The 15,117-nt window shown below is 41.3% G+C and overlaps 1 protein-coding gene across 3 annotated transcripts in view; it reads right to left on the minus strand.

Annotated features, from left to right (window-relative positions):
• pip5k1bb (phosphatidylinositol-4-phosphate 5-kinase, type I, beta b) overlaps nt 1-15,117 on the minus strand; it is a 34,125-nt gene that overhangs the window by 16,465 nt on the left and 2,543 nt on the right. The window contains exons 1-5 of one of the 3 annotated variants that reach the window (XM_067608420.1): nt 7,001-7,176; nt 4,089-4,192; nt 3,925-3,993; nt 3,139-3,269; nt 147-264 (exon numbers count right to left, since the gene is read on the minus strand). In XM_067608420.1, the coding sequence (XP_067464521.1) occupies nt 147-264; nt 3,139-3,269; nt 3,925-3,993 (318 nt within the window). In that variant the 5' untranslated portion in view covers nt 4,089-4,192; nt 7,001-7,176. Of the gene's footprint in view, nt 1-146; nt 265-3,138; nt 3,270-3,924; nt 3,994-4,088; nt 4,193-7,000; nt 7,177-15,117 lie in introns of those variants that run through there. The other 2 variants (XM_067608411.1, XM_067608403.1) reach the window with 2 other exon arrangements.

The raw sequence follows: 15,117 nt of genomic DNA on the forward strand, positions 1-15,117 counted from the left end.
ATTAGTTAGATTAGAAGCAAAAGCACTGAATCTAAAGACTGGGTATGAGTGTACAAGGTAACATATTCAATAAAGATTTAATAGGCAGACATGTGGAGGTGAAACAAGTAATGACCAGCGAGATCTGAGCAAGGTTTCAGTCTTACCAGGTAGTCGTCTGGTTTGATGCCGAACAGATCCCTGAAGTAGCGGAAGGCCAGCGGGGCGTAGGTCTTGAAGCGGAAGTCGGGATAGTGATGCGCTGGGGTCAAGTTGCTTCCCTCACTGGGATGTGCCGCCATACCCCAGCCCCAAGGAAACAAAAAAAAAACATGCAACGGTACATTAGATACATTATTCCAACACTAACTCAAATGAGGGACAATGAAGAAAATCTTTAATATTATATAAGTGAAACATATCAATGTTGACTCCAAGCACAGATCCCAAACAGGCAGCACTCAGGGGAAAAGTGACTTGTAAAGCCTCCTCTTTGTGTCTGTGTATCTAGGCTATTGACTCCCAGTAAGTGTATCAGTGGGCCCTTGAAACGCGCTCCACCCATGCATGAACAGGCTTCAGTAAAGTCATCTATGGGAACCCAGATTCACTAGTATTGTAGTGAAAAACTGGCCCGTATAGAGTTCTGCGCCTGGAGACTGACGACAGCTCTGGTTACAATAGCAAACAGTACCGCTGCAACACATGGGCCTCGACTCCAGGGGGGGTGAAAAGTAAAAAGGTTAAAAAAAAAAACAACAACAAACACACAATCACCTTCATTTTTGTTATCTTGACTGCAACGTGAGACCTGACATTCTCACCCGGGCTTTAACAAAGACCGACCCTGTTAAACTGACCTAACCTGAATCTCAGGAGAACACCACAACACAGGAGTAATGTCTGACAACTTCAGCATGAGTCAGCTGTCAAGTCTTTTATAAAATAAACCTTCACTGGAATCAGTTTCGCTGACCCTAAATCTACAAAAATTAGGTTAATGAAGGTTTTTGTTTTCCAGGGCATCTCTAAATCTGGTTAATATTGTGAAAACTTGGATGGTTTTCTGGGTAAGGAGGCTACTGTGTTGTTGTTTTGTGCTGGTGTTATATTCGGTAAGGGGATACATGGAACAATGAGGCCCTGCTGTGTAACACTATACCTGTGATTACTCTACAATGAAATCTGACTGCTCTGTTTAGAGTGTAAAGGCAAGAACATGAATCTATCATCAATGACAGACGGTCCATGGTGGTAACGTTCGCCTCGCATGGAAACAATTTAGCAAAACACAGTACCTGGAAATGTTTCATTAAATCTAATCAGAAAGCTATCTGTGTGTGTGTGTGTGTGTGTGTGTGTGTGTGTGTGTGTGTGTGTGTGCTTGTGTTTGCAAAGATGTGTGCTGGTTGTTAGAGATACAAAGGGAAACAAAAAACTGTGTGTGTGTGGGAGTCAAAGTGATCTGCGACATCTCCAGTCATCCAAAACTAGACTGACAGGACAAAAACAACAGTGGAAAAACCTCCAGAGAAGAACAACAACAAGAGAGGGAAGAGAGGGAGACGAGTGGTGAGAGAGAGAGAGAGAGAGAGATAGAGAGAGAGAGGGAGGCAATAAAAGCATCTGAGAGCCATCTCCATCACTCAGCCACTCTCTCAGGATACTCTCACTGGGTGAAACAGAACAGAGCACAAAGAAAGTAAGACTATAGAGGGAAATGGTTATGTCAGATCCTCTTACATTTGCCACTGATTATGTTTCGTTTGTTGTGTCTTGTGTAATTTTCTTTTTCCCTACGTAGCCTTGACATCTTGATTTCTGTTGGCGTAGCCGGTGATAAGCTGGCTCTGAAGAGACCATTATGTGAAAAGCCTTGAGACTGGGCGCAGACTGAAGATGATGTAACAAGCTCGCTTCAAACTATTCGTATTTTGTACTTCAACAAGCTATGGCAGGTTTTTTTAAGCCACTCACCACTATAGGGCCAACACCAAAACCAGTAGCAAAATGCAGCTGTTGCTGAGAGACAGGACACTACAAGGATAACGTGCGTGCCGAGACCAGGTTTGCATAAACCATCCTGAGTTTGCATATCCTGGTGCACCATCTCAAAGTTAAACCATAAAGCATTTCCTGGTAGGACTCTTTAATTGTCTTTCTGAGGCTTCAGTTTTTAAAGTTTTCAGAAATTATCCATATATCCATATATTTGTAGGAATATTTGTATGTTTGTCAAGATATGGCATAAACAACACATTTTCAAACAGAAGAGGAATATCATCAATCCATTCATACAGCAAACACCAAAAGATATGATCCTCTAAAACTATTATCTACTATGAAACTCTGTGTGCTAATGCAAGTAACATTTCTACACACTGATTAATTGTAAAAATAGTATTTGTTTGAGTATTGACTGTGTGTTAATGTATGTGTGAATACACGAGTCACACTTTCAAAGAATCCCTGGGTCGACTTTGGATTAAATAAAATGTTTCTTTAAGCTGATGATGTCATTGTGAAGACAGCCTGAGATGACGGAGCAGCACACTGACATATGTTTTGCACTGTGGCAGTAACAGGCACACAGTAAGCTGATTTTACACTTCTTGGCAGGATAATCCACTAGAATAGTTTTATCCCTGCATCATGACTTAGACTAGCAAAATTTAATTTGTTGACAAATGATAATGGAGGCAGTTTGTGGTGGCAGCACAGACTGGATGTCCAGCGCCTGCAGTTTCCAGTGGGCATGATTAATAATAGATTTGAATGTTTTTAACACCAGACCCAGACATATGACATTTGAGCGGGCAGACAGGCAAATCTTGGTTTTACTCCCTTTTTATTCATTCGCTTTGCAGTCAGGAAACTGTCTTAGCCAAAGAGCAGCCTGTTACCACCTACATGTAATCTGTTTTTATGAAGCAGCTTTCTGATTCACTGACTTTTACACCATCCTTGGTCTTATGCAAAAGTCTGCGTGTTATTAATCGATGACAATGTGCAAACCAACGCTACATTTAAAAAAACCCACACGTTGAAAGAGCGCTTCAGAAGATGTAAACATTATGAGAGATGTCTTGCTGTGTATATAACCTGCATGCGTAAGTAATGAACGTGTGTCTGAGTGGCTTGACGCTACGCAGCACTGACCTTGGCAGAAAGACGCTCTCCACCACGTAGAAATCTTGCATAAGCACATCTCTGTCAGGCTTGGAGGTGAGGTTGCCCACTGTATAGCCAATACCGAGCTGAATGGCCCCCTTCAAGGCCGATGACGTGGTCTTGATGGGAAAATAGAAAACATCACATTATCCTGGCTGTTATAGAACACTGTCTCTGCTATCCTTATTACATACACTGATGTAATAAGGATTGCAAAAAAAAATGTTTCAGTTATTTGCCCATTTCAAAAGAAAATAAGATAAAAAAATTGATTTTTCATGGTACAATTTCATAATTTCTACACAAACACATCTAACCCAAAACAGCTCTTGTAGGCTAGGAAACCAAAAACGTCATGTTGTGTGAGTAGCCACCAGAAAAAGACCTTTGACCAGTTTTTATTCCCAACCTGAACAGTGGTAGCCACTGTGGAGAGCCCTGTAACGGTGGCATCTTAAGAAATGCTGCCGTCCAAAGTGACGTCTTAAGTTTAAAAAAAAAAAAAAAAGAAAGAAAACAAGTGTGACCAGACCAGCACTTGACTGATCTCTGGCAGCCAGCCCTGGCAGGGGTCAGGACATTATGTACTGTGGAAGGACATTTATAAGGACTCATGTGACTCATGTGGCTCAGAAGTAAAGGCCTTTTCAGACTTGCTGGCTCTAAACATCAGTAATCCAAAATAAATGTTATGGAAGCAGGTTCCCATTCGTCATAATAGGAAAATAAAACTAAACATAGTCTGGCTCTTTTACAAATAATCAAACATTTTACCTTCTTATATGTTTTCTCTCTGCTGGTACTCCAAGGCCCTCCCATCCCATTTTCCGTCGTGGTTGACATCTGAAAGAAAAATAAAGTAATGGATCAAAAGATTGAGATTGATTTCACAACTCAGAACATTTTAATCAAGAATATGGTGAAAAGTATTAATTAACCTTGCTTAATAAAAAGCTGCGCCCAACAAACAGTGATCAGGGCGACATCTCTTGATTGTCAGGTGGAATAATCATTAGGAGTTTGGGATCTGCCAGGAGACCCTCTGCAAGAGAACAGATGCACAAAGTGTTACGATAACACAGTGTAAAAACCAGGGCAAAAAAACGCTCTGAGCCTCTGCATTCAGATGTGACAAGATGAGGATGAGGGCGAAACACGTCCACCAGCAAAGATTCCTTAATTAACTGCGATACATTTGTGTGTTTTCAGTTTGAGGGCATTTTAATGCCATTGTTCCCCCGTTATTCTCAGCCTGATGGGAGAGGCAATTTAATCTATTTCTAAACTCTCACTGTTGAACTGGCCTGTAGCAAGAGACTTCTGCTTTGACAGTCAACCATGACATATGAAACTGTGTGTAACAACTGTCCCACCTCTTCTTAGAAGAGAAGAGAGTTTTGGAGAAACAATACTATGCAGCGTGTCACTTCAGCCCTTCACAAATCACAGATCTAGAGAGCGCATTTGAAATTTACTTCCTCCTCATCATCTCTGAATTCTCTCTCTACAATTTTCCTTCTATATTCCACATCATGAGTGTGTGTGTGTGTGTGTGTGTGTGTGTGTGTTGGATAAACAACACCTCATAAAGGAGCAGAGCTGCAGAGTGAATGAGGTGTAGCCCTGGGGCTGCAAATGATCTGTTGGCACTGCCCAGCTTACAGCACAACCGAGTCCTTACTGAGCCACAAAAACACCAGTCTGTCTCATTTCTTCATATGTTCTCCATGAATTCTACTGCAGCGCTCCCTTTCTCACTCCTTCTCCCTCCCTCTGTTTTATTTCTAGTATGCTTTCCTCCTGTTTCACACTGTCACTCACCGGAGAAAAAATAAAGTAACATCAGTTAATGAGACTGTGACATCACTGTGCCTAAGTGTGTGTCTTCTGAGTGAATGGGAAAAACAGACAGGGAGTGAGGAGTCAGGGCCTTAATGGAAACACCGGCAAAATTCGGACTTTGTCTGACAAGCTCTGGCGAGTCTGCAGTCACAGCACCACCTGCATATAAATGCACCTGCCCTTCTCAGAGCGGTGAGTATTGCACAATGTCTTTCTGCTTCATCAGCAGCCGCTGCGCCATGTCCTCCCGTCACCTGCTCCGTGTCCAGTAATCACATCCCCATAACATCAGAATCTACCACACTGAGAATACTCACCTCTCAAGTGAAGGATAATCATCATGACACAAGGGAATGTTTATATTTTAAAACCAACTACAACCATCAGACTATGTTACAATTCTGCGGGTGTATTACTTATCGATAAAAGCTCCAATGTCGCAGCCGTGTTTAAAAATAGTCTTCAAAAGGAGATTTGCATCCTTAGATTAAAACATATACACAAACACGTGCTGATTTGGTTATTAAAAGAATGTAGCAGACACTAAGCTCTTATCTCTAGACTGGGTCCTTATCTGTGCACCAGCTCTTCTGTTGCTATAAACACAGAAGCAACACCAGTACAGATACATTTCGGCTAGAAGTGCTCCTCCCTGCATTAGGTAGAAACTTTGTCTTTGTTCAGGTGTATGCACTGTCTTTTGTGTGTCCCTGTTAGGAATGAACACATGCACATACAATCACTCAAAACTCGTTGACTCACCCAGTGAAAAGATATTTATAACTTTGCTCGAGAATTGTCACCACACGACAAAATCCTGTTATCAATCAGGAACTGAGCCATTAGAAATGAATCAGAGGATTTCATCACCGCTGAGCATTGAGGTGTTGATCCACCTGAGCCATTAAACCATACGACCGGCTGTGCGCTCTGAACCTGAGGAATGTTAATAGGCCTGCAGGCCTGTCTGGCTCTCTGCTCAGCCCTGGCCTGAGTGTCAGTGTTAAAAGGGATTGTTTGGAGCAGCTCTCTCTCTTTCTGTCTCTCTCACCTGACCCCTCAACCCAGCCGGTGCTCCAACCCAACAGACCGTTTCCAGAACAATCCACGAAGAGGCCCGCAGCTGCGGTGAACAACAGCAGGTCTGTTGTTCACCTCTCCACAAAAGAGAGGCAGACAGATGGATGGACACATGGCTGAAAATGGATGGACAGATCATCCTAATCAGCCATGTCTTATCACTGTCATACACCCCGATTGCAAACACCACTGGCATCGGAGCGAATAACAAGGAAAAAGTCCGAGCATTAGCACACAACGCCCACACAAAGTAGACAGAAAGGCATCTTTCACAATTATATTACTGTGTGTTACAAATATAAAACTGCATCCTTGTCCAATCAATACATCTGGCAGATATTGGATCTTTTGTGGTCTGGATGAGAACCAAATGGGTAAATGATGCAACCGATCAATAAAAAACGAAACTCTGTACTTGAATTTCTAAATCTGAATTAGACCCACTTGCCCTAATAACGATTTTATGGTACATAATACAATCTATTTGTGTGTGTGTGTGTGGGTGTGGAGGGGTTGGGTTGCAAGTCATTTGTTTCTGTGCCTTTGTGAGAGTCAAGCAATGTCATTCAGACTTCATACTTCAACGCTCAAATCTAATGTGGTAAAACTGTGCAACACCATGTCTGCACTGTGTAAACGAGGAAAATTTCAATGGAATGAGGATAAATCCACTCTGGGTTAATCACTATTTCACAGTTTGGATTTCACGCACAAAAACATACACATAGACAGAAGCAAATGTCCAGTAAAAAATGTAAAAGACAAAACCACTGCAAGTGCAAAGCTGTTGTTTTTTTTGGCAAACTCAAGACAGCCGTTACTGAGTATTTGTCAAACTACTTTTTATGCTCTTTACCTTTCCAACTTTGTGAAGCACTTTGTGACTACTGCTTTTAAAAAAAGTGCTACATAAATAAACTTTACTTACTTAAACTCTTCTCTCCGTCAGTCTCTCTGCTCCCAAACAACTCTCTTCCCGTTCATCCACATGCCCTTGTCAGAAACTCTACCACCCTTCAAACAAACACACTTGCAGAGTGCAGATCAAACACTGGCTCTCATGCCATATCTCCTCCATGGTTTCAGGAATATTGCCAATGCCGCCTCTCTGGAAGTCAAATAGCCACTCTGTAGCCAAGCAGACCTGGCAAAGACTATATGTGGCTGAGAGCAGACATGGGCCGTCTGGTATGATAAAAATGCAGAGCCAATGCATCTGAACTGTCAGAAAGTCTAAGTAGCGGTGGCAATACTCCCTCACAGATCCCAGTGAGCAGAGTAGTAGAAATAATAATGAAGGCAGCAATCAATCATCACCAGCCATGACACACACTTGTTTGGTTATGATACATAATTTAAGTTGATAAAAGTGGGACAGCAATGCCCATAGAAGAGCACAACCATCTTTAAACCATCTGATCATGACATCAGGGCTGAGAGGTATCCGGTCAAGGAGGCTCCCCCACTTTCTATCTCCAGGACACAGATACTACATATTTGCTCTGCTTTGCTTCAGTCCCCAGATACTATTGGATTACTGCAGCAGATTGGAGACATAATGGAGAATCAATAGCAGACCAGCAATGCAGAGGAGCCAAGGACCGGACTGCTGGGCTTTCATGACCTTCACAATCCCCGGCTCTGAGATGTTAGATAAGCACAGATATCTGGATTTGGATGGATACAATCATGAAGATGTACAGGGGAGTCAGCTTAGCTCGGCCTGGAGCGGATCGGCTTCATCAACTTAACTGCGCTGATCCTTGTCTACGGCTCACAGAAACTCCTCCTTAGCAAAATTTAATTTGGAACATTCTTCATAGTTGTTTGTATTCTTTTATTCAAATTTCCTCTCAATATTCCAGGTCCACATTGAAATAAAGTGTACATACTAATGAGTACCAACTTTCCCAACAGTACTGTCTATCTGAAGGCTGTATGTATAAGTGGAGTGGGGCAGTAATCTATCTTTCTGATACCTTATGTAAACACTGTTCGGTTTGTCAGTGAACAAGTATGTCGTGTTCTGTTATGGATCACGCGGCAGGCAACAAACGTCTAATGTGTAAGGGCTGCCCTCCACTAGCCAAACTGAAATGATCAGTCCTATGAATGACAATAATAAACAAGTCCTCCGCCACCTCAAAAACATTCAGTTGTAGCCCCTGGCTGTTGTGGATATTTCAAGAATGACTGTGTTTTTCTCACAACAAATAGACAGGCGGGCAGAAGGGCTAGAGGAGAGACTAGCTGAACAGAAATATCTCCTAATCAGTCTCAAAGATGTTTAACCCAACAAACACACAAAGAGATAAAAAAAAAAAAGACACCCAGTTCAGGAGTTCTGATCAGGTTCAATTGGTTCCAAAGAGACAGCCTCAAGAGAAAAACAAAGTCAACAGTTTGAACATACAGGTTTTGTGTCCCTGTAAACACAGCCACACATCTTATACACACACACACATACACACACACACTCTGTTTTCTCTCCCTGGTGACACCGAATGAAGCTATAAAACAACAGGCAGGTATTATTTTGGACTGATTTCGGTGTGTTCTGTTCCATATTTCACTGTATCCTCTGGAGGTGTGTTTGTTCTCATCATCTCTCAGAGGGCGAGCTGTGATGCTGCTTCAGAGTAGTGTCTTCCTGCCTACTATAAACTCTATCACTACCTGTCTTTTGGTAATACATAAATGGATGAGCAATAATTTCTTAAAGTTAAACGAGGACAAAACTGAAATCCTACTAGTCGGCTCCGAAACAAAAAGAGAAATGCTGTTTAATAATCTGGGTTAAATTACATGTCTTGGTGTTATCTTCAGATCTAAACTTCAAGTCCCACATTAACAAGGTGACGAAAACATAAAGTACAACCATTTATAAATCAAAAAGATGCTGAAAAACTGATTCATACCTTTATTTCAAGCCAACTCAATTACTGTAATGCACTTTTACTGCCCCCCCCCCACCCCCTCCCAAAAAAAAAACCACAGAGAGACTTCAGCTGATTCAAAACTCTGCAGCTATTAACCAGAACCAGGAGGAGAGAACACATTAGTCCAGTTTTAGCTGCTCTGTACTGGCTTCCTGTAACATTTAGAATTGACCAAGGTCCTCCTCCTTATATACAAAGCCCTTAGTGGGCTAGGATTGCTAACTCCCTTGTTAACTATTTGCCTACAAGAACACTGCAATCATCTGCGGCTGGTTCATTGGAGATTCCTACCACCCCAAAGCTATGGAACACACTACCGATAGATATCAGGGAAGCCAGCTCGCTAAATATTTTTAAAAGAAAGCTAAAAACTTATCTCTTCACTTCCTGATATAGACCTGAAATTCTTTTTTGCAATCTGCTTCACACTTCACATCTTTTAAAATTATGTATTTTACTTGATTTCATACATTCTATGTATTATGTATTCTGTTTATTCTTTGTTTTTATTTTATTTTATTATCATTATTATTATTCAGTGGGTTTTATATTCCATCTTATGATACATTAATGTTTTTAACATGTTTTTATGTTTATTTTATGTCTATTTTCATGTAAAGCACTCACTGAATGTAATTTCTTTGTTGTAAAGCACTTTGAGTTGCAGTTCTTATATGAAAGGTGCTATACAAATAAAGCTTATCATTATTATTATTACAACAGGCACTAAGCAGCACCACAGAGCCAACAAAGAAGAGTGTGAGTGTGTGTACACTGGTGTGGAGGCTATATATCTATTATTAAAAAATAAAAATCTGCTGCCACACTCACAGCCCATGAGGACGGTTGATTGGTTGGATTAATAACGAGTACTACTAGTGAGGCAACAATGCCCATGCCAAAGGAAAGGCTATGTTGTTGCCTAAATCAAAAGGGTTTATCCAAATGGTTAGCATGTATCATGCAGTATGCAGCATGTATGTTACACATGTGTACAGTTAGCGTGCCTGCTAACATAAGTGTAATAGTTAATGTATAGCATGTTAGAGCACAGATTGGAACCTAAAACTGTGGCGCTGCATGAAAAGTCAGGGAATCCCTCTGGGGACTATGAATGTACAAAATTTCATGGCAATCCATCCAGCAGTTAGATATTTCCTAACACAAACACTGCTCAACCAACCAAAAGAGAAAGTGTTAAAGACACAGTGAACTAACGTGACGATGCAAAAAGAAGTATGACACAGCTGTCTGCACTGAGAGCACGTACTACCCCTGATGCATCACACAGTACAGAACAGAGCGTACAAGGTGTACTCTGCACCGTATCCCCATTAATCTGAATACTTGTTTTAGTGGGCCCGAAGGTGTGCATGTGTGAGATTTACCACTAGCCATGCAACCATTTCTAAACATACAGTACATTTCAACTTATATATTTAAGTTGTCATATTGCATGTGAGGTCTGTATGTTGGCAACAGCGAATAAAGAGAGACAAAAGGTGGGAGGGAAAGAGGGATTGCACCTACAGAGCGCTTTGACCTTTCAGATGAGCTAGACAGAGGGCAGGGATGAAAAAGATAGAGGAGGAAGACAGTGGGAGTGAGAGATGGAGATAGAGAACAAAAGGTGTGATCATTTTCAATATTTAGTTGGTTGCTTTCCTTGTGATTTCTGCAGCAACGACGCACAACCGGACCACATGTCAGGTTGTATTCAAAGCAAAGCAATTTTCCATTCATAACAGCAGGGGACAAATTTAACTCCGTAATAATGTAAACAATTAGTATATGGTGACAAGACAAGTACATAATCACACAATATAGAGCAACTGATGAAAGGTTTGTTTTGTAAGGTGAAGAAAACACAAGAAACCCAGGGAGAGGACTCGGTCTGTGTATATTTGTAATTCACAAAGTGTCTCTCTATAGTTGCACTCTGCATGAGAAGCAGTGAGGAGGAGGAGGAGGTCACACTGTGTGTCCAGAGAGTCACATGATTCAACTGAGGGAAAGGGGAGGGGGGTTGGTGGGGGGGGGGGGGGGCAAACATAGAGATGAATATATGGAGAGAAAACAGAGACGATGTTCTCTACATCAGAGAAGCAGGGAGAGGCTGCTGCCCTGATGGAGCGATACACAACAGTGCGAAACTCTCAGAGACAACGACAGGTCTCATACAGCAGGCTTATTATATTCAACCACCAGTGGTATCTACGCAAGTTAGCTTCAGCTCCCAACGTCACATGGATAAACATGATCATATGACACAAAGAGAAGGAGAAAGAGCCTTGCCCATCCCAGCTTTGCTTAGCTTTACTCAGCCCTGCCCTGGAGTCCAAGGTCCTCTTCAAGCTCGAAGGGCAACAGGCAGGTTTTTTTTTTATCTCTGCCTATGATTGTGGACATGACTGGTGGCATTTGTTGTTCTCAAAAGTGGTCAATCATGGGGGTATGAGGGGATTAGGTCGCCCTGCTTTTATTGATTAAAGGTCACAAGCTGCTAGAAAAAGAAAAAGAGAAGGAATTTCATTGTTGTCAACTTTCCGCATTCTTTGACTCTCTTCTCCCACTTGTCTTTACCCACCCTTTTCTGTCTCGCTGTCCACACTTTCATTTTGTCATTTTTCTCACTCAATCCCTCTTGGATCCCCTGAGTAGGCCTCTGTAAGCCTCATCATTACCATGGCAGGAAAGTAGAAGGGGGTCACGGGGGGCTCAGCAGGGCCAAGACAACAACAACAAGAAGCAACAACAACAAACATCACAACCTCCGAATAATCTGAATTCCTGCGAGGCTGCCAACCTATCGCTCTGCCAGCAACCCTCCAACCAACCAGTGGGTATTCAGAGGAGCACAATTATGAGCCAATCAGCACTGCAGGCCTCCTTCGGGAGATTTTTTTTCACTCTCTCAAAAGCTGGTGCTGACGTGCTGCTGGCCCGGGAAGGAGGGACCTCCTCTTTGGAGGTCATTAAGATCAAAGCGATAATACTGGGAAACTCTGCTTACAGATTCAGCTGCAGCAAAATAAATGAAGGGCATTTTAACAGACCCTGACATTGGTATTTGTTGACAGTCTTCCCAAGATCAACATACCTCTTAGCCAGTGGTTCCTGAATTCTCATAAGAAATGTTTTGTCGTTGAAGCCCTCCTCACTACCGATCAACTAGTTAATATAACAACCAGCAACCATGAGTTGTTATTACTGCATATCAAACATTTTTAATGCAGTGATTTTGATTTTTTTTTTTACTTCTTCCGTTTTAATATGTTTGAAAAATAACATGAAACATAATTTGTGTAAATGTAACCTCAATTGAAATTATATTACTGCTGTAAATGAACAGGAATCTAAGAAGTCAGCGTAGCAGAAAAATGACTTTGACAAATATGTGTCAGGTCACATCATCAAGAGTTACATAAGGTGCTTTGAATGCGGTTGTTGTGTCGGTTTGTATAATTAACTTCCACTTGAGCCACTTGACTGAGTGATTTACTTGATTTGACAGAAAAAAGTAACCAGTATTACACTGCCACTAAAACTTGTTTACAGGTCTGCTGAAAAAAACTGAGTTTAAAATGATTTTTTATACTATATACAGGGTTATTTGAAGGATTTAAAATTAATTCATCATGTTTTTCTACATCTACAAGATCTCTGAGCCTGTTTTTATTTTTTTAATTGCTATCTATGTACACAAAATAGCAATTTTACAAATAGTTTTAACATGAACTCACAATTATTTCAGCACTACAACACCTCTCCAGTACCTCTACAACAAATGACATAAACACAGGTTGAAGTGAGTGACTGAAAGTTCAAGAGAGGATTTCTCATTTCTTACAACTGCTGTACAATCTCTGTTCATTCCACAGCTGTGGAAAAATAATGATAGGGGACTCTAGCTTTCATTTTTCTAATGGGTTTTATATCCTCTGGGGTGAACATTGATCACACTGATAATAAAATACAGTTGATCATGAGGTCCTGACTGACTGAGTCCCACTGGCTATCAGTAGTATGTGGTATGTGCTGACATGAGTGCAGCCAGGCCAATGAATGAGCACAATAAAACAGATAACAGAGAGAGAACAGCCCACGTTGTTGTGCTTAGGTAGATGTGCAACACAAGTGAACAGAGGTGTGGAGACTAAACCTCATCAGATCAATAGACTATGTGGGTCATACTACCCACTGACCTGTCTGGGTTTTATGTAAAGAAGCACCTTCTTATTCTCTGATTCATATTGTAGACCACGGTGCATCTTATTGTATGATTTAATTACTCAAATATTCTATTTGTCTATTGGCGAATCAACAATTTTGATAGAGATGAATAATTTTATTTACCGACAAAAACACCAAACACAGTTAAAGCTTCACAAATGTAAGAGGTTGCTTACATTTCAATGTCCTTGATGCTATTTAATGTCTGGTTGCTGGTCAGACGAAATAAACAATCTGAGGACAGTTTAAGGTCTGACAGCTCCTGATTCCCATTGGACTTTTTTGACACTTTCCAGACTTAGTAATAACTTGTTGAAAACAGTACAAGATTAACCAATTTAAAAAGTAATCATTAGTAGTAAACCCTCAAGGCCTGGTACTGGCCTGGGGACTTACTGGGAAAACAACATACCACACAACACCCATTAACCTACTGGAAACTGCGAACACCACCACCAACAAGCAATGCTGTATTGTGCATCATTCCACAAGTGCTACACGTTTAATTACTGGCAAACTAATGCAATATGTCTGTCCAATAAAGTCAAGTTCATCTCATTTCTATGGCCTAAATTCAGAAATTAGCCTGAAAAGACATTTACAACCTGTACAATGTATGACAACCTCATTCCTTAAAGCCTGAAATTGGATAAAACTTTCCCAAGAAAGCCAAAAAAAACATCGGTATCAAGTTCCCAGTATCACAATAACGGCTGCCACATTTTATTTTCAGTCTATTTGGAAAGAACCTACAACTAATCTCTTACCTCCTTCCACCATGAAATGCTCTTTTCACTGAAATTACAGTAAGCTGATCTGATGAAAGCAGCTGGTACCTGCGACTGAACTGAGAAAAGAAAATAAGAAAAGGTTGACAAGGTGCCGATTAACCTGAGATGACAAACTCTGGAAACACTCTTGTAATGCTTTCAGCTCATCGCAACTGGGACTTGGCACATTAGCACTTCAACCCAGAATATAACACTGTAGACATGAGTGAGGGAGGATCCCCTGACAGAAGAAGAAGAGTGGGTGTAGTAAGAAGAGAGGTCACACTAATCAAACATAAACATTGTGAGCGGCTGAGCTTCATTATCACGACACAGTGAGGTTTTTTTTTTTATCAGAACATCTTGCATGTAACCAGACCCAACATGGGACCACACCCCTGCATTTGGAGCACATCAGTCAGCCGGACCATTATCAGGAACAAGAGAGAGAGAGAGCTGAGAACTACTGTTCGGGGGCACTGGCTTATGTAACCGTCTTTAATGAGCCTCATATGCCTGTTATTTTGGTCCTATCACTACCAGGATCCCATGGTACAGTACGAGCACAGTACACAAAATGCTCTTTGACCCAAAATCACAAGACTGCACTAAAAATCCTGCAGCTGTTATATTTGTTGTGCTACCTCTTCACAGGAGGCTCACACAGCAGGCTTAATATGCACAGCTCAGAAAAAAAAAAGATACACTAATGTTGGATTGAAAAGGTGGCCCTCTGCCTTGAATCAGCGTTATTCATTAATGCTTACAGTTATAGCCGCTATCACAATTTAATCACTAATTTAAGAGAGAACACGCTCCACCAGCGTCAAAGCCCAAGATGAAAAAAAGAGTGTCACAGAATAAACGTGATTTGTGGTGACAAGGTTTTGGCTCTTCAGTACTGTGGCACTTCTGCTGCTACTCAGATGGAAAATATTACATAATGCATGGACGCTGCTCACTCTGACAAGCGACACATCTGCGCAAGGGCAGCAGGCAGCACAGTACACACAAGGAGCTCAGGTGTTATTCCCAAAGAGAGATCGGGAGGGATTTGCATGAGCCATTTTCCCTTTCAAACATCCCCTGCAGCATGCTGACCA

The sequence above is a fragment of the Thunnus thynnus genome, chromosome 2, assembly GCF_963924715.1.
Source record: "Thunnus thynnus chromosome 2, fThuThy2.1, whole genome shotgun sequence".
In the NCBI taxonomy this organism is placed as follows: Eukaryota; Metazoa; Chordata; class Actinopteri; order Scombriformes; family Scombridae; genus Thunnus; species Thunnus thynnus.